This window comes from Lissotriton vulgaris, chromosome 3_1, assembly GCF_964263255.1.
Source record: "Lissotriton vulgaris chromosome 3_1, aLisVul1.2, whole genome shotgun sequence".
Classification (NCBI taxonomy): domain Eukaryota; kingdom Metazoa; phylum Chordata; class Amphibia; order Caudata; family Salamandridae; genus Lissotriton; species Lissotriton vulgaris.
In genome coordinates this window covers 319039624-319059031 of record NC_141689.1, presented here as the reverse complement: position 1 = coordinate 319059031, position 19408 = coordinate 319039624, and the positions used below count along the sequence as shown (strand labels likewise).

Here is a 19408-nt window from a genome sequence, read left to right as displayed (position 1 = left end):
CCTCTCCCTCCCCCTCCGTCTCTCCCTGCCCCTCCATCTCTCCCTCCCCCTCCGTCTCTCCCTCCCCCTCTCTTGGTCTCCCACTCTTGGTCTTCCTCCCCCTCCCTACTTCTCCCTCCCCCTCTCTTGGTCTCCCACTCTTGGTCTTCCTCCCCCTCCCTACGTCTCCCTCTCCCTCTCCCTCTCCCTCTCCGTCTCCGTCTCCCTCTCCCTCTCCGTCTCCCTCTCCCTCTCCGTCTCCCTCTCCGTCTCCCTCTCCGTCTCCGTCTCCGTCTCCGTCTCCGTCTCCGTCTCCGTCTCCGTCTCCCTCTCCGTCTCCGTCTCCGTCTCCGTCTCCGTCTCCCTCTCCGTCTCCCTCTCCGTCTCCGTCTCCCTCTCCGTCTCCGTCTCCCTCTCCCTCTCCGTCTCCCTCTCCCTCTCCCTCTCCGTCTCCCTCTCCGTCTCCGTCCCTCCCTCTCCGTCCCTCCCTCTCCGTCCCTCCCTCTCCGTCTCCGTCCCTCTCCGTCTCCGTCCCTCCCTCTCCCTCTCCGTCCCTCCCTCTCCCTCTCCGTCCCTCCCTCTCCCTCTCCGTCCCTCCCTCTCCCTCTCCGTCCCTCCCTCTCCCTCTCCGTCCCTCCCTCTCCCTCTCCGTCCCTCCCTCTCCCTCTCCCTCTCCGTCCCTCCCTCTCCGTCTTTCCCTCTCCGTCTTTCCCTCTCCGTCTTTCCCTCTCCGTCTCCCTCCCTCCCTCTCCGTCTCCGTCCCTCCCTCTCCGTCTCCGTCCCTCCCTCTCTGTCTCCGTCCCTCCCTCTCCGTCCCCGTCCCTCCCTCTCCGTCCCCGTCCCTCCCTCTCCGTCCCCGTCCCTCCCTCTCCGTCCCTCCCTCTCCGTCTCTCCCTCTCCGTCTCTCCCTCTCCGTCTCTCCCTCTCCGTCTCTCCCTCTCCGTCTCTCCCTCTCCGTCTCCGTCCCTCCCTCTCCGTCCCTCCCTCTCCGTCCCTCCCTCTCCGTCCCTCCCACTCCGTCCCTCCCACTCCGTCCCTCCCACTCCGTCCCTCCCACTCCGTCCCTCCCACTCCGTCCCTCCCACTCCGTCCCTCCCACTCCGTCCCTCCCACTCCGTCTCTCCCACGCCGTCTCTCCCACGCCGTCTCTCCCACGCCGTCTCTCCCACTCCGTCTCTCCCACTCCGTCTCTCCCACTCCGTCTCTCCCACTCCGTCTCTCCCACTCCGTCTCTCCCTCTCCCCCTCTCCGTCTCCCTCCCTCCCTCTCCATCTCCCTCCCTCCCTCTCCGTCTCCCTTTCTCCCTCCCTCCCCGTCTCCCTCCCTCCCTCCCTCTCCGTCTCCCTCCCTCCGTCTCCCTCGCTCCCTCTCCCTCGCTCCCTCTCCGTCTCCCTCCCTCCCTCTCCGTCTCCCTCCCTCTCCGTCTCCCTCCCTCTCCGTCTCCCTCCCTCTCAGTCTCCCTCCCTCTCAGTCTCCCTCCCTCTCAGTCTCCCTCCCTCCCTCTCCGTCTCCCTCCCTCCCTCTCCGTCTCCCTCCCTCCCTCTCCGTCTCCCTCCCTCTGTCACCCTGTCTTCCTCCGTCACCCTGTCTCCCTCCCTCCGTCACCCTCTGTCTCCCTCCCTCCCTCCCTCCCTCTCCCTCGGTCTCCCCCTGACTGCCTCTCTCTGTCTCCCTCCCTCTGTCTCCCTCTCCTTCCCTCTGTCACCCTCTGTCATCGTGTGTGTCAGCCCTCAGCCCGAGCTAAAACAGTTTCCCCGGCGCACCCACACAGCCGCACCAGAGTACTTTACAGGTCTTTAAAAGACCATTTACATGTTAACAAAAGCTTTGTTGTATTTCACCTCTTAGCGCCCCTGCATCTCCACTCTGACAATCACTGGAATCGTCGAGCCCCCACAGAGCAGTCTCTTCGATTCCGGGCTGCTGCAACCGCAGTGTTTGCTAACACCATTTACGTTTTTTTTTTAAAAACACAGGTAGGATGTATGCAAGGTACGCGCGCAGCCAAGGAAGGCTTGCAGGGCCGCTGGCGGTCCGCAGGCCGTACTAGGAGTACCCGTGCTCTAAGGAATCTTCCTGGTGGTGAACCAACTAGCAGGATTTTTTTATGTCAGATTGGACAAGCTAAGCTGTCGACGCATAGTGGATCAAAAACGGCAATTACACAAACTGGGAGAACATCAGCTTGATTTCTTTGCCACTGCCAAGAAAAATAAAATGTCAGAACTTCTGTATGTTGGAATTTCCAAGATGTCTCTCGATCAGACATGCGGACTCCTGTATGCCTTCCTGCTGACAACACTCTTGCCGAAAGTTCTAATGAAGATTAGAACAGACCAGGTCCAACACATACTAGTGGCTCTGGATTTATTTATTTATTGAGTTTTTAAAGCGCGACAGCTACCCAAAAAGGGTTTCCCGGCGCTGATAAGATAATAAGCAGTTGAGCAGATCACACTCTGACGAATAGCAGGGGCAAATTATTGATTAAACAGCCAGGTCTTTATGGCTCTGCGAAAATGAACTTAGCTTGTTTCCATGCGTAAATTCAGAGGGAGGGAATTCCATAGCTTAGGACCTAACAGGGAAATGGACCTTCCCCCATCCTGGCACGACGTACTTTGGGCACGCTGAAAAGGCCCTGAGATGAGGATCTCAGGCAGGGGTGTAGGTGTGAACCAGGGATTGTAAGTATCTTGGGGCAATGCCCCATTTGATTCTGTGCATGAAATTAATGGTCTTGAATTTAACTCTATTTTCGACTCTTAGCCAGTGCCCAGAGATGACGTGACATGCGTTCCATTCTATGACACTTGCGAAGCAGTCTTGCAGCGGCATTTTGCACAAGCTGAAGGTGTCTCATGACAGCCTGTGATGACCCTAAGTAAAGGACATTTCCGTAGTCTAAATGGGAGGTGATTAGGGCGTTGACTACAGACTTCTGTGTGTCACCAGGCAGCATCCAGATGATTTTCCTGAGCCACCTCAGGATGGTGAAACAGGTTGCTGTTAAATTACTAACTTGGGGCTCCATAGTTAGGCCATTGTCAATGATGATGCCCAGATTACGTACATGGTGCGATGGAATGGGAAGAGATCCCATTTCTGGGGGCCAATGTCTTGGGCTCCAAAGACCCTGATTTGGGCCAAGTGTTAAAACCTCCGTTTTGCCACCATTAAGCTTAAGCAGGTTATCCCTCATCCATGTTGCAATTTTGCTAAGGCCTGACTACAGAAGGGAGGAAGAATCCTGGTCTCCATTAGAGAGTGAGAAAATTATCTGCGAGTTATCTTCATAAGTAAACATGGTTAGACCTACCGATTCGGTGATCTGAGCAAGAGGGGTTACATATAGATTAGGATTAGGCATGAAGAGTTTGATATCCAGAACTCCTAGGCTTAAACATACTTTCTCTTATCAAGCTGTCCCTCTGGGACGACCTGCTGTTGCAGCCACAGGGCATAGTTCTGCACCTGGACCTTTGCAACCTTCAATATTTGGAGATTTAACAGCGACAACTAAACACCTTTGATGGAGGGGATTAATGTCATCCTGGTAGCCAGCCGCCCCCCTACGAAAACTGTGCATGACAGTCGGTGAGACAAATTTGTGGTTTGGTGCAGCACTCACCAGGGGGACCCCCCCACCCCCTTTACAGGCTAAACCGTCTGATGTTTTATTATTAGTTCTGTCTCTCACCGAGCAAGCCCTTGCTCTTGGCACAGTTAAGGGTTATTTTTCGGCCCTCTTGGCTGTTTTATGGTTGACTGAACAGCCCTTGTTGCTTAGATCCCCAGTTGTGATGCAATTATAAAAAGGGTCGAAACACATGGTTCTAACTTATAAGTTTGTGATTCTCCAATGGGGCCTCGATCTTGTCCTTATTTAATGTGCACTCAATTGGAGTCACTTCACAGATGTACTTTTGACTTCCCACCACTTAAACTGTGTTCCTGACAGCCATCACCTATGCAAAGCATATGAGTGAGCGTAAGGCTGTGTGTGTTCATCAACCCTACACCACCTTCTTCACCAATAAGCTGCTTCAGCAAAGTAGAGATGCCTTTCTTTCAAAAGTTGTGGCATCGTTCCACTTTGGTCAAACCATCACCCCACCCACCTCCAAATAGGTACTTCTTTGGCATCTATTCAAAGGTGTGGAATCTGCGGCTAGAAGTTTCTATCAGAAGAACAAGTTACTTACCTTCGGTAATACTCTTTCAGGTAATCTCTATCTAGCAGCAGACTCCTAACAGACCCTTCCATCCTCCCCATTCTACGATTAGACTATCTTTTAGTAGGAATATGCACACTGATATACTAGTTAGCTTTGGAGCACCACATCTGTAGACGCGGACAGTCTCGAAAGCACTACAGTGGCGCATTTATAGGCCCCCACACACCACTTCCCGAGCAGATTTGAGTTAGTGCAGGTCTACACAGCGGACAGGCGCGCAGAGGTACTATGAAAACATTTTTCCAGGTCCAACCTAACGGCTGGGGAACATTCAAAAGATGACAAATCAGCAGCTAACTAGTCTCTTTGGGAAAAACTGTTACCAAAGGTAATTAACTTGCTCTTCTAGTCCAGTCCACTTTTACATCAGTTTACCGCTAGTTCAGTGTCATGGCACGAGAGAAGATGATACTATTAGTCAGTTAGCTAGTTTACCTCTAGCTAACTACCCAATTTGTCTTACAGTTACTGCATCTTCATTAGACTATGTGATGCTTTTCTGTATGTATCTTATGGCTTAGAAAGAATACTAAGATATTAATGGTTTGATTCTCACAACCACTGGGTTGCTAATAATTGTTTAATCCAATGTAGAGAGCATCAATTTCATTTTCTCTAAACAATACTATTAATCATTTCCACTTAATTTCAGAAGTTGGTGGGTGTCTTTGTTTCCATATCTATGTTCATGATCCAAAGGTCAATATTAACATTACCAAATTCAATGATCTATGGAACCATGTTCATAAGTTCATCACTCAGTATTTGTAAAGGGTAATGCAGCACATCCACATTGACTATCCCATCCTACTTTAGCAACTTCTTTTATTACTGCAAGTATCTCCATGTATTGCAGGAACCATGACCTCCTTGCCTATGTTGTCTATAATGAGGATGTTCGGTGGGATTACTGGTTCTGCTGGAAAAGTGTGGAGAAATGCCTTGCATCTATCTATGAAAAGTGAACAAATGATTTTGTCTGCAGAACCTTGGCATTAAGGACAGTATATCCAGTTTTCTTAAATTAATGATAAATCTATGTTTATTGTCCTACCTTACAAACCGGTTAAAAGATGTTTTATAAAAGTTGATGGTCTATAACACAAAGGTACTGTAGTTAGGAACTACATCTTGAATAATCACTACTTTGTTTCTCCAGGGTAATGCCACAAAAATGTGAGTAGATCATACTGCTGGGCAGAGGGTCACAACCATGATCCAGTCTTTATAAAAAAAAAAGCATCCAAGTAGACATTTGCTGCAAAATGTGATACATAACAAATGCGTTCCATTTCCCTTCCATTCAAAACTCAAAAAAGCAGGGTGCCGCTGTGAAAATCACCGAAAGGTATTAGTCCCCGAATATTCTCCCTTTTCCGTTATTCACTATTTTCAAGGGATTCAACAACCTGTAGGAATATGTGAAGAAGCGGGACACTTTATTTTCACCCTTTTCACCGAGAAAGCTACCCTCACTAATTTATACATTTTTAAACCCTGCTGTGACTTTAATAATTAATTTGGGTGCAATTAGTCACTAAATATCAAACTCCATGTGAGAAGTTGGCCTGATATGCAGGGCTCACTATTCTAGTGAACACTATGTATCAGTCCAGACAACCCTTATTGATGATTGGTTGTAAGTCAACCTTATAGACCAGCTATGCTAGTAGCGTGGATACGAGCAGTCTAAGGCTAAAGACTCGAGAGGGCGTGTTAAGCCAGCTGTTATACCATCACATATACCCCTTGAACACCAAGTGAAAGGACACCACACAAGTGTTATGAAAATAAACAGTGTATTTATTAGAATCACAACAGCCCTGTACTCTTTATGAGGACAGGGTACTAAGCACAAAACAAAACTCTTACGAAAATACTTAAGTTAGCACAGTATATACAAATGCCCGAGGGGCACGGAAAACCATATACTCTGAAAGTGGAATGCGAAATTACTAGCAGGTAAGTACAGTACTAATAGGCTTTGGAATCGCTAGGTCTTTACTATAGAATCTTCAGATTACTTCTAGGAGGCCTAGGGGACTCGGGTGCAGAGTGCGCACTCTCACACGGGATGCGGGACAAAGTCTATGGTAGCTAGATTTCAGAAAGTTAGTGTTCTCGGGCGAACCCGACCTGGTAGGAGGAAAACGAAAGTGGATTCTGACCCTTGGATAGTGAGGCTATGCTGGGGCACCGAAATGCCGAAGTTACCTAGCCCAGGGGCTGCAGCTGCATAGGTCTCAAAAGACGTCGGGAATCCTCGTAGACGGACCAGGAGCCTGGAAGAAAGAAGCTGGCAGGCGACCAGTGAAGAGAGTTCGAAGTGATCCAAGCCTGGATCTTGAAGATGGACAATACCTGAAAGCAGAGGGGACCAAGTTCGAGACTACTAGCCAGTAGTCAGGTGGCACCAGGAGGGCACCGGATGGTAGTCACCTCGACTAGGTGAGTGGGCGACGCTGGGCTCTGCAGATCTCACGGACCAGGAGGCGTTGTCGGCGACCAAGATGGAGGAGCGAGCTGTCCCACGATGGATGAAGCTGTCGGCGTCGCTGGACCCAGGATTGGGCAACAAAGCCTTGGCTAATTCAAGCCCACGCGGTGGACCTAAAATGGCGTCTTGAGTGGACCAGGAGGGTCCGGGGTGCTCCTCTTTTGGAAGGAAGCAAGGGCCAGTCTGGAGCAACCAGACCAGCAGCAGTGATGTCGTCGGGCGTCGTGAAGAAGGCCACAAGCCAGCGGGCTAGTAGCCAAACAACGCGGTGAGCAGCAAAAAGCAGAAGGGCCCCACGCAGATCGTGGAGATGCTGGGAGGCTGAACTTCGGTGCGGGAGCTGCTCAGGGTCGGGGCTTCTCGGACCCCTAAGCACTCACCAGAGGATCCCTCGGCGGTCGTGCTGGAAAGAAGTCGTGCAGTCTTGAAGATGGCCGGTCCCTCGAGGTCTCGTCGCACTCACGGTTCTCAGCTTAGCTGTAGAGGTGAGTAGAGGTCAGAGGTGCCAGGGAAGCCGGTTCTCGTCGAGCTGGGCAGTCGGATTCCGGAGGAAGGACTTGCAGCAGACCGCAGTGTTCTTAAGATGGTGCCTGCGGATGCAGGGTGACTACTCCTTAGTCACAAGGGAGAATCTTGAAGAAGAAATCTTGAAGTCCTTTTGCAGAAGGTCGTGTCTTGATTCCAAAGATGATCTACTTTGGAAGGGGGCCCGCTCCTAACTTTATACTAGGAAAAGGGGCTGACCCGGTGACTAGGTCCTGCCTATGGGTGGGACTAGGAGGGGGGTGGTTACACCCCTTTCCCATGCCGGATTTTCCCCAGGCCAGGGGCTGGTGTGCCCCTGGAACTGGTTCTGGACGGCCTATGCGTAGTGAGCACCGGGGTGCCACTCAGCAGTCACCTTCCTGTAAAGCCCTGCCTACCCAGGATACACAAAACCCTGTCTGGCATGGTGCTAGCACCGCCCCTGACAGGAAACCCTTTGTCCAGGCTCTCCTCGCTGGAAGGACTCCCAGCAGCAGGAGGTCAGACTCGTGTCTGTGGTGGCAGCATCCATTTTGTGGAGCTGAGGCTTCGTTTAACTTTAACCGGGGTTCACAGTTACATACATGTCGTGTCCCTCTAGAAGGGTGGAATGCTAACCCCGTCGCCAGAATTGGCGAGGGGTTAGTATTCCAATTCGTATGACACCTTACTCGACATGTTTTGATAAAGCAATACCAAAGATAGCATTTAACCGCGAGGATTATAATGCACTTAAGAGTATATGGTATGCGTTATCATGGAACAGCTATTAGGACTTGGTTCCGCAAGCTGCAAACGGGCTCAGCTCATGCCAGAGCACCATTTCACACGATTCCAAGCACTCTGCCTTCAGGATTGTCAAGGCCTGCCATAGGAGTGACTGATAGGAATCTGTGTGTCCATTTTTAGGGTTAGATATAGGTATACTATATCTACAGCAAAGGGTGATTACACCACCTTGCCCCAGCTGTCGTGCAGCCAGTTGTGTCAGATTTAGATGGCCATCCAGGGGTGGCATAATACATGCTTCAGCCCCTGGTAGGCCCTGGGTACACCTATGCCCCGAGTTACAGGGTCTGATAAGGTGGCCCAGTACCAATTGGAAATGTACCTAAGGTACATGGAATCCATTTTACAGAGAGAGCAGTAGGCCTGGGGTCCTGATTGGCAGGGTCCCAGGTCGACTATGTCAAAAACCAGCTAAAACACAGGGCAAAAAGTTGGGGGCAACCATAGTCAGGAGGTACCTTCCTACACTCCATGATAATTTTCAGAACAAAGAAATATGAAATAAACTCCACTGAAGGTCATGTACTTTCTATGTATACACGCTCAGTGCTAATTATTATTTTGTTTGAAGATTACATTCAAACAATGGATTCCCACAATTTACTTTCCCCCCACTATTTCTTCAACCAGTCTTACAGCAGCTGCACCCTCAATTGCATGATGAAATCATGCCCATCAACTCACAGAGAGTGATACTCCATATAAGAGAGGGAAAGGGACGGCTTAAAAAAAAGATCTTTCTTGAAGATTACTTTGGACTGTGACTGGCAGGAAAGACGGTAGAAGCTACCTCACCCCACAGATGACATCTATATCCAATACGACTCTTACTCCCACAATATGCATTGTAAAGTTCTAGGACCTTGTTGGAATGGTAGCACATAAGATAATACCGGATGACTGTTGCTAAAACAAGTGTGCTGCAAAAGTGTAGAGAATATAAACAGCAGAGCTTAAAGTAAAAGCAACATAGACTAAGTCACCAGAATTGAAGAAAGGGGTTAGAAAAATAGAGAAATAATAAACTGGGCCAGAGTCCCGCGTATGTGATCATTGAGAGAGGCAGGTTACAACCACATAATAAGTTACAGAAAAGTAAACTAGCAATGAAATGAAGCACACAGGGATGTGGGTGATTAAAAAAACTGCTTCTAGAGCTTTGTGAGTTTTGTAATCTTACTACTAAGCAGACGTAGACTAGGGAGAGGCATGCCGACATCAAACAGAGGTGGCCCTCAGGGCTGGGCTTCATCTGGTACAACTTAAAATGCTTCACAGATCCTATTTTACTAGGACTAGGAAACAATGGTTCTATTAGGGGCAGCAGCTAATGATAAATGCCTTTGGCACACACTATGGGATTGCCCATGCATACCACCCTTTTCGGACTCTGGTGAGGCCTGCAGTTGGCCACACTGGGAATCTTGGAAGCACAAAACCTACCCAAGTACACACTACTGCTGTGCAGCGCGGCTTTAATTGTGGCCAGAAGATACACTGTAAGAATATGGGGAAGCACAAAAGTGCTGAGGCTGGAGCAGTGGTCAGCAAACAGTCTGGGGCATGCCTGCGGACAAGTTAGTGCACAGGGCTAGAGGATGTCCACAGGAATTTGAGAAGATATGGGGCTTGTGATGGGCATTTAATTATATTGGCAAATACACTTTGCCGGCTTTGGTGTCTTGTGAGACGATCCAGTTTATTAATACTGAGTGCCAAAACATATGGTGTGTCTACACAGAGTCAAGTTATAGGTTACAAAATGGTTATTACATATGCAGCTAATGAAAACAAGATTTTTATTTTTTTTAAAGAGAGAACAGTAAATATCAAGGACATAAGGTTAGCCTGGTGGTAAGAGACAAATAAAGACATTGTGTGCACTGTCATTAGTAATTATCTAAAAAACAAGATTGATCAATACTCAGACAAGGAAGTCAACATGTCAACGGCTAAAAAGGAAAAACAGCCCAAAATATCCCCCCCAACAGCATAGGATTAATAATTCCACTCTGCAATCATTGCAGGTCTATCAATAGTTTACTCTGAATTGCACTCTAAAATATTAAAACGGGACAGTCAATTACTAAAGAACAAAATATGTTGGAATACAGTACTTTTGTTTGGGCATCTCCTCCAGATCCTCTTCCAAATCTTCTGTATTCTCTCCATTTTCATTGCTGTGAGGGGAGGAAAACTTCTGCTCCTCTTCCAGAAGCTGTTGACGTAACAAGGCTAACATCTCTCGATGTTTCTTAGACTTTTCATGGTTTTTCATGCTAGTGGGTTTGAAAAGAAAGTATCAAAAGAAAATAGCTATTTATTCCATTTGAGAATTAAGACAGATATACCCACCATTTGCACAACTGCACATAATACAATGAAGAGCATTCACTCAAGAGCACTTTCTGACCCCTGCCCATCTTCCACAGAGCTGCCACGGCCATCACACCCGACCTACACTGAACTATCAACTGCTCCCTCGAGACAGCCACATTCCCTGACAACTGGAAGTCCGCCAAAATCAACCCCCTCCTAAAGAAGCCCTCCGCAGACCAGACGGACTGGACTCACTGCTTCCTTTTACTGCAAAAGTCATTGAAAAGGTTGTCAACACCCAGCTAGCACACATCATGGAAACCAACAACATCCTAGGCACCTCTCAATAAGGATTCCGCAGCAACCACAGCACTGACCGCCCTCCTTTCCACCATCGAGATCCGCGCTCTCTTCGACCAGGGCCATACGGCAGCCCTCATCCTCCTGGACCTATCAGCAGCCTTCAACACAGTCTCCCATAGCATACTAGGCACCAGGCTCCACGACGCTTGCATCCAAGGAAAGACCTTAGACTGGATACAATCTTTCCTCTCAGGCATAACACAGAGAATAAGACTTGCACCCTACCTCTCAGAACCGACAGAGATAAGATGCGGAGTACCCCAAGGATCCTCCCTCAGCCCCACACTCTTCAACGTATCCATCGCCCCCCTCAGAACCATTGTCAGAAACCACAGGCTCAACAGTATCCTACACCGATGACACCCATCTCATCCTCTCCCTCACCAACAAACCCGACATCACAAGGCACAACTTCCAAGAAGGGATTAAAGCATCGCGATTTGGATGATTAGCAGGTGCCAGAAGTCCTTGTCCTCGGCTCCACCCCCTCTGCTTGGGACAACACCTGATGGCCCCCCCCGCCCTATGAAACCCACCCACCCCAACGGACCATGCATGCAACCTCGGCATCATACTCAACACATCACTCACTATGAATTGCCAGATCAACGCCATATCCTCCGCTTGTTTCAACACCCTCCACATACTTTGCAAGATGTTCAAGTGGATTCCCAGACTCTACCGTCACTCATCACCAGCAGACTGTACTATGGCAATGCCCTCTAAGCCAGAATCAACAAATAACTCCTCCGCAAACTCCAGACCATCCAGAACGCCACAGCCAGACTTATCCTCGATATCCCACGACACAACCACGTCACCCAACACCTCCACGACCTCCACTGGCTCCCCGTTGATAAATGAATATCCTTCAAGCTGCTCACACATGCCTTCAAAGCCTCTCAACGACCAAATCTCCTTCCTCGCCCCCAAGAGAAACCTCCGCTCAGCCAACCTTGTCCTAGCCGACGTACTACGTTTTCACAGGTCATGAGCAGGTGGAACATCCTTCTCCTACCTTGCAGCCAAGACCTGGAACAAACTCCCCATTCACCTCTGATGGAGCCTGGCATTGCACAAATTCAGGAAGGACCTCAAGACCTGGCTCATCGAATTACCCCAACAGAGCTGCTCAACCACCTTCCTTCCCCGTGCCTCAAAACCCTCCCAGGTGAATGATTGAAGCTTAATGATTTACGTGTATTCAGTTGTCCATTGCAGGATTCTTCAATTATGTCCTAAATGCAAAAACCATACCCATCGATGGAATCCTTATTACATTGAACTCCTGAGAGTGCATTACAGAATTAAAATGGATTTTCATAGTCAAAAGAAGCTAAATGCATTTATAGATTTGACAAACTGAATTGAAACCGGTTAAATTTACTGGACTCTGGTGGTACAATTTTGGCAAAAGCGAATCTTTCTAGACTGGAGTCATAGATTACTAGTGAAGGAATCCTGTAACCCAAGCAAACTGAGTTCGAACAGTCAATGTCCATGAAGGATCACTGATTCACACACTACTGGCTAGTGTAGAAATAGATTATAAAACATATAAAAGCCTCTATTTTAGGTATTTATGGACTTTGTTTGCTTTTTCATCTAGAGGATAGGGCACTCCTGTCTAAGGCAACAAAAAATTAGCACTGATTTACTGGACTTAGTCATGGATTTGTATACTGCACACATTCCCATACAGGTAACCAAGAAATAGTGATGGTCAGAACCCACAAGGGACTAAAGCAAGGACCTTCACTGGCACGAAGGCTTATTTTGTTTGCAGATGACATGATGTTTGGTGATCTTGGATGTGTACCCCTCAAAAACGGGGCCACTGAAAATACCAATCCTGCAATACACATATGATGTGGTTTGCTTGCCAAAACACAAAAGGGTTACAGCATCAATGTAATTCTTTATGAGAGAATGTAAAGCTAAATAATTTTCATCAAACCATCAATGTACAGATAACCAAGGTGATCACATTTTTAAGGACAAAATAAATCAGAAAACAACTGTACTAAGTGTGCTTTAATATTGTATGAGTGGTAAAGAGACATAAAAAGATGTAATCTAGTATATGGGGGCATATTGTTAAACTCAATATTATGAGTCTATGAAGACAAAGCGCTCCTGATTTTGCTATATGATTCCCAAGCATCAGAGTGTGTGTATGGATGTCAGGGGAATTGCGACTCCATTACTGCAAAGTCTGTCAGCACTCAAGGCAATGGTCCTCTGTGATATGCTGGGGCTACTGCAGGGCAGGCTGGCCTTTAGAATTATAGTGCAATAGGCCTGCTCGCAATTAATTAGTAAGCTGAAGTAAGCAACATGACATTCACAGACCAGAACCAAAGAGAAATCGTAATGATTTTGCAGTACTAGCAGCTCGTGGACCGAGAACGAGTGCCTGCCAAATTAAGGAAGTGGTCAATGAACTCTTTGCCAGTCTTTTAGCCGAATAAGAATTGGCAATCTCCCTTAGGGATGAGATGCAATAATAGGCAAAAGCAGCAGAACAAAAGTGCATACACAAAGTATACATTTGTAAAGGCTTAAATAGCCAATAGAGGGACAAATAGCTTAGTCAAGAACACATTGGTAGATAGGGTGGTATTACAATCTTTTAATAACAATTTGAAAGCAGAATGAAGGACTAAGATCCAAGCCATACAAATTGGCAAAGGAGAGGTTTCTGAAGAGTGGCATCAGCATATAACAAAACACAAAATAAAAAGATGCAATTGTGGCACTAATATGAAATTAAATTGAATCCACATACTCTTTTACTACAACTATATGGACTTGCGAGTAAAATAGACTAACCACTAAAATGGGGTATTGAACAGACAAAGGCAGACTTAAACAGCTCTGAACTAACTCTACAGCTGAGATTCGCAATGTTATAATTAACTTTTTAGATAAATGTTTGCGGAGAGAGGAAGGAAGCATAATTATAAAGTAAATATGCACTTATTTATTATGCGTTTTTATAAAGTGTTATACTTGGAAATTATCTTACTTAATCCATACAAAAAACAGTGTGACATGTTGTTATGTTGACTTACCACATGCAGAATATCTTCGACTTCTAAGTATATGAGGCCTTAAAGATTGGTCACTTACTTTCCGTTCAAAATGTCCATGCAGTCTTAAATCAATTCTAGATGACTATACAACAAAACCCGAAAAGCCTAGCTCAGCAGTGATGGGTTAGGTGGAGAATTCCAATTTAAAACCTCATCAATTGGCACAATTAAAATTCCCCCCCCATCCCCGATCTTCACTGACCACCGACGTCCTCCAGCCACCGCTAATCTGGACTCAATTCCCCCCTATCGACCGACTCATTTCTCTCAATTCTTCCGTTGGTCAAGTCCGGCTCCCCGCTGAACCCTTGCCCTGCTTACATCTTAAAGCAGATCTACACCTTCTGCCCCTCACCACCTTTAGCGCTCCTCAATAGCTCACTGGCTCAGGGCGTCGTTACCCCAGCACTTAAATCGGCAGTGATCGTACCGATCCTCAAAAAACCTGGAGCAGACCCTTCCGACCCTGCTAACTTTCGTCCAATCTCCCTCTTGCCTTTCCTGGCAAAGGTATTGGAACGACACGTGGTCAAAACACTGAGTGACTTCGTGGAAAGTCATGGGGCCTTGGCCCCAAGACAGGCTGGCTTCCGCCCAGCCCACTCAACTGAGTCCGTCATAACATCAGTCCTGGATAACCTCCGACAAGGAATGGACACCGATCAACATCTGGCCCTGATCCTCTTAGACCTTTCCGCCGCATTCGACACCGTGGACCATACCATCTTACTTTCACGGGTCGAGGCGGCGGGAATCCGAGGAACAGCCCTACTATGGCTGTCCTCCTTCTTGAGCGGTCGGACTCAGGCGGTTCGTCTGGGAGAGTTCTCTGCGGAATCGTTACCCATCCAGTGCGGTGTACCCCAGGGTTCCTCACTATCCCCCCTTTTATTTAATCTATACATCGCCCCCCTCATTTTTGCTTTGCAGCAGCTGGAGGTCTCTGTGTACAATTATGCAGATGATCTCCAGCTCATCTTCCACCTTTCCTCTGCCCCAGAGTCCATGTCCAAGGTTCAGTCCATCATGACCTTTATCCAGGACTGGATGAATTTCAACCACCTGAAACTCAACCCCGATAAGACGGAGTTGGTGCTGACAGGTGGTTGCTCCAGTCCCTGGTCCTCCTCCTTCTGGCCCCCATCACTAGGTCCCCCACCCACTCCTGTATCCTCTGTCAAAACCCTAGGTTTCAAAATCAATAACCAACTCTCCTTACACTCCCAAGTCTCTGTCGTGGTGTCATCAGCCTTTCTCTCACTCAGAACTATCCGCAGAGTCTCACGATTTTTCGCCCCAGACGCGCTCAAACTAATTCTACTGGCCATGGTGACATCTCGCCTAGATTATGGCAATGTCCTCTACCATGGCATGCCTGACTACCTCATGAGGCGCCTCCAGCTGGTTCAAAACCAGGCCGCTCGGCTGGTTTTTAACCTTTCTAAATCACACCATGATACCCCTCTTCTTATCTCCCTCCATTGGCTCCCTGTCCGGCAGCGCGTCCTATTCAAGCTCGGCTGCACTATTTTTAAAGCCAGGACAGGATCCGCCCCCTCCTTCATCAACTCAGCTATTCAACCCTATACTCCATCACGAGACCTCCGATCCTCCTCTCACCACCTTCTCGTGGTTCCCCGTTTCAAACGGAAGAAATGGGGTGGCTCCAAATTCGCTACCACGGGCCCAGCTTTTTGGAACTCTCTCCCACTGTCCCTCAGATCCTGCAATCAATACCCCCTTTTCCGCAGAGATCTCAAGACTTTTCTCTTTACCCAAGCCTTCCCATCCTGATCCTCTTTACCGTCACCCCCTCTTCCGACCGATTGAGTAGCTGTTACCAGTGAGCGCCAAGAAACCGCCAGGTGTACGAGCGCTATACAAAACCCTTCAAATTCAAATTCAAGTAGAGAGAGACACATGCATTTTAGAAAGATTTAGGCTCCTTTTAAAAGTGATGTAGGATCCTACGATGGGTGTGACTATTCAGTGTTTATCGGTGAGATACCATGAAACTTAATTTGAGCCAGTGGTTGCCGATGGGGGTCATGATCACTCAGTTTTGAGGACCAGTACTTTTTTTCTCATCAGACATTTCCCTAAATCAAGAGGGGGCAAGGAGAAAGACAGAAAAAACGTCATACAGGGAAAAGCAGGGACTGGCAAGATTAAGATAAAGGGACAGGGAGTGTCTGGCTGTATATTAAAAAGACCAGAGGTGGATTCAGGAATAAACAGCCTTGGTATTCGGAATGTCGATATTTTATAGCGCAGGCTGGGAGTTTCTCAGCAGCGCCTTGGGCACTGGCAGTCATTGTTTTACAGACTAAGCACGGCATAATGCAGAACTCCCCAAATACCCTTAAAAAGAAACCTCTGAGAGGGGTAATATTTACAATTAGATAGTTCATGTGATTGCTGTCTTTTAACGGCATTGTCATGCATAATGTGCTCAAACTGCATCTCACTGATGAGACACAAATTCTGGGGTTGCTGAAATTCCAGTTCAGTATCTTCAGTTACTACTATAGCAGGCAGGGACATAGCTAATTTACATATGAATGCTCCCATGTCGCAATAGTACAGTAAGCAAAGCAAGCACCAACAAAGCCAATAGGTCTGGGTTTATAGCATGTAAACACAAACACTCACAAATGCTGTTCATCTCTTAACCTCATGCGCGCTAGCGTTATTCTGCTCCTGCGCTGAGATTTTTCAAATCGCACTTTGCGTGACGAGCTGGGCTCGTCATCAGCGTGCGAGGGGCTACGCCATGACGAGCCCAGCTCGTCATCAGGCTCGAAGGGGTTAAAAAGCCTGAGCCATTGGCTTAGTCGATGCCAGGAAAAAGCAAAAAACAATATCACTTTCTGCAACTGAATGTTACAAACAGAAGGATGACTGAGTGTACTTTGCAACATAGTCCCTCGTACATTCTAAAGGACGTACTTTTGTTAAAGGCGGAATGACACACCAAATAGCATGAGGTGTGAAAGTAATACTCCTCAATGGTGCCAAATCCCACTGTATGTGATTGTAAGAAATATGAAACAGTAAGTCTGGCAGACAGCTGCACTCTGTAGCCAAACCTAAACGCTGCTGCCCCGAGTAATTACCAGTGGCTGAGATTACTTCAGCCATTCCACCTATCACACTTTAGTTAATGTATTAAAAGAGGGAAACTGTTGTTTGGAATGTTAATTGAAATGATTTTAAATCCTAACAAGCCAAAGCAGAAGTTAAAAGCTTTGAAATTGAAGTTTTCTTCAGCAGACACAGGAGATATAATATACTCACGCTTTATCTGTTTTGACTGTTTTATCGCAAGCAGGGCAGTACAAATCATCATACAAGTCAATATCATCTTCCGCTTCATTACTTGCTTTGTCTACGGAAAAAAAGAACCCAGGCTTAGAAAATACATTTTATCACTAGGGACTATTTTGTTTCTTCTGAGGCATCGCTCAGACATGAACACAGACCATAAATCGTTCTTGAAAAGGAGCCAATAGTGAGACCTTATATACTGCGTTTACAGAATAAAACACAAAGATATGCAGGAAGTAAGATTCCCGAAAATGAAATAAAAATATTATCAACTGTCTTTCAGCTTTTTGTTTGTGTACGTAAGCACCATGGCCAAGTCACAAAAGCAAGCAAGAGCACGAACAAGAGTTCTCCATGCCTACATGCCTTTGTGAATTGGCCACAAAACATCTGAAATGGGACTAACAGAAATATTCATTTACAGTTTGTGAAAATTGAAAGGACTGTGCCCTATGCACTTTAGCAAATAGGGAGTTGGACGTTCTGGGGCCCATTCAGAAAGGCAAGTAAGAGCACATAATAGAGTACTCCCATACTCAAATGCTTTTGCAAGATTTATGCACATCAACTTATTTCTCATAATTCTGTTATTCTTTTAACACTTTACAAAAACGTTATGATTTACCTTCCTCCTACCTACCCCAATTTTCTCAAATATCAAGGGCACTTCAAATTTTTATATCAAATAACAATTTTCCTCCTAATGTCACTCCATTTTCCCCCTTGACTCCTTTGTAGAACATCTCTCCTGATTCTAATGTGAAAGCCTCCCTTATATATATAAACTCATTTCCTCTTCTAACTCTGAAAGACCAAAAACATTGATTGAATTAGCTTGGGAATTGGATCTTTCCATTACTCTTTCAATTAAAAAATGGGATAAGCTACGGCACAAAGTTTTCACCACCTCCAAAGCTGCTAATGTTACACAATCACAGTTTTTTCTATATAACAGAGCTTATCGAACACCTGTATTTATACATAAAATTAATCCTTCTCACTCTCCTCTTTGCAGGTCTTGTCTATCTTCTAATGGTACTTCACTTCATGTACTGTACCATTGCACTAATGTTTTTAAATTTTCGAAATCCTTTTGGTTCATATGCTCTAAGACATTTCATTTTTGTATTCCATTATCTATTCAAAATGTATTTCTTGGTTCTATGTGTTGATCTTCCTATTACTTCACAGAGGTTTAATTTACTTGATCTCTTTATTGCGATGGCATTTAAAGTTATTCCTACTTGTTGGAAAGACAACTCTAAAATCTGTATGCTAACTTGGTGAAAATTTATCTGTGATGAACATAGAATCTCTACTGTCTCATCTTCTTCAATAACTCGAAAAATTAAAATCGACTTACTTTGGTTACCTTTTACTACTTTTCTATCTACACACTCATCCTTACACTAATTATTATAATATCTTTTTTCAATTCCCTCTCCCTTTTGCTCTTTCACCTTCCTTCCTTCTTCCCTTTTATCTATTCTTTCTTTCTCTTTCGTAGAAAAATGTTTCACATAATAATTAATTAATTAATTAATAGGTACCTAATTGTTCATTTTATTCATATGCATAACCCATTCCGTGCTTGGCCGACGGGAGCACTACTTGGCTGGTGCTGCGAACGACCGTTGGCCGTCGCAGCCCCACCAGTTTCTTCGAACGTTCCGCACTTGCGCGGAACGTTCGAAGCAGCTAACGTGTTAAGGTTGTATGTTCTCCTGTTATATTTCTCTTGTCAACACGTTACTTTTATTCCTTATGTTTTTTGTAACTAAGATACGGTTTTAATTATTCAATAAAAATTATTTAACTAAAAAAAAAATGGTTTTGCGAGTCAGTCCCTTTATTTTAATATTTTTAAACTACACAGGTAATGTTTATGTTATTTTCTGCCACCAAGTCAAAAGAGAGTTCATATAATATAAAATATAATGTTAGAACTCAGCGAATACAATTTAAAGACAATCATGATGGTATGCACATTATGAACAAATAAAGTGACAGTGAAAAAGTGACCATGATTAGTTAATAATAACGAAATCACAAACTTACTTCTACTTATTTTGTAATTTCACTTTAACGTGCTGTGGGTTAATTTCACCTTCTATTTTCTAGAGACAAGTGTTTGTTGTGCCTCCCAGCTCCAGAGCTCACCAGTTTAAAATTTGCAGCTCAGGAATGTGAGGTGAGAAGGGGATGGGGGCCGAGGGGGGCAGCAATTCAACGCAATATTGGGAAAGGAAGAAGCACAGCAACGGGAGAGGGAAGTG

General features: G+C 46.1%; 1 protein-coding gene across 1 annotated transcript in view; it reads right to left on the bottom strand.

Moving 5' to 3' along the window:
- DNAJC21 (DnaJ heat shock protein family (Hsp40) member C21) overlaps positions 1–19408 on the bottom strand; it is a 210439-nt gene that overhangs the window by 117387 nt on the left and 73644 nt on the right. The window contains exons 7-8 of the mRNA XM_086960516.1: positions 17103–17193; positions 10146–10307 (exon numbers count right to left, since the gene is read on the bottom strand). Of these exons, the coding sequence (XP_086816642.1) occupies positions 10146–10307; positions 17103–17193 (253 nt within the window). The remainder of the gene's footprint in view (positions 1–10145; positions 10308–17102; positions 17194–19408) is intronic.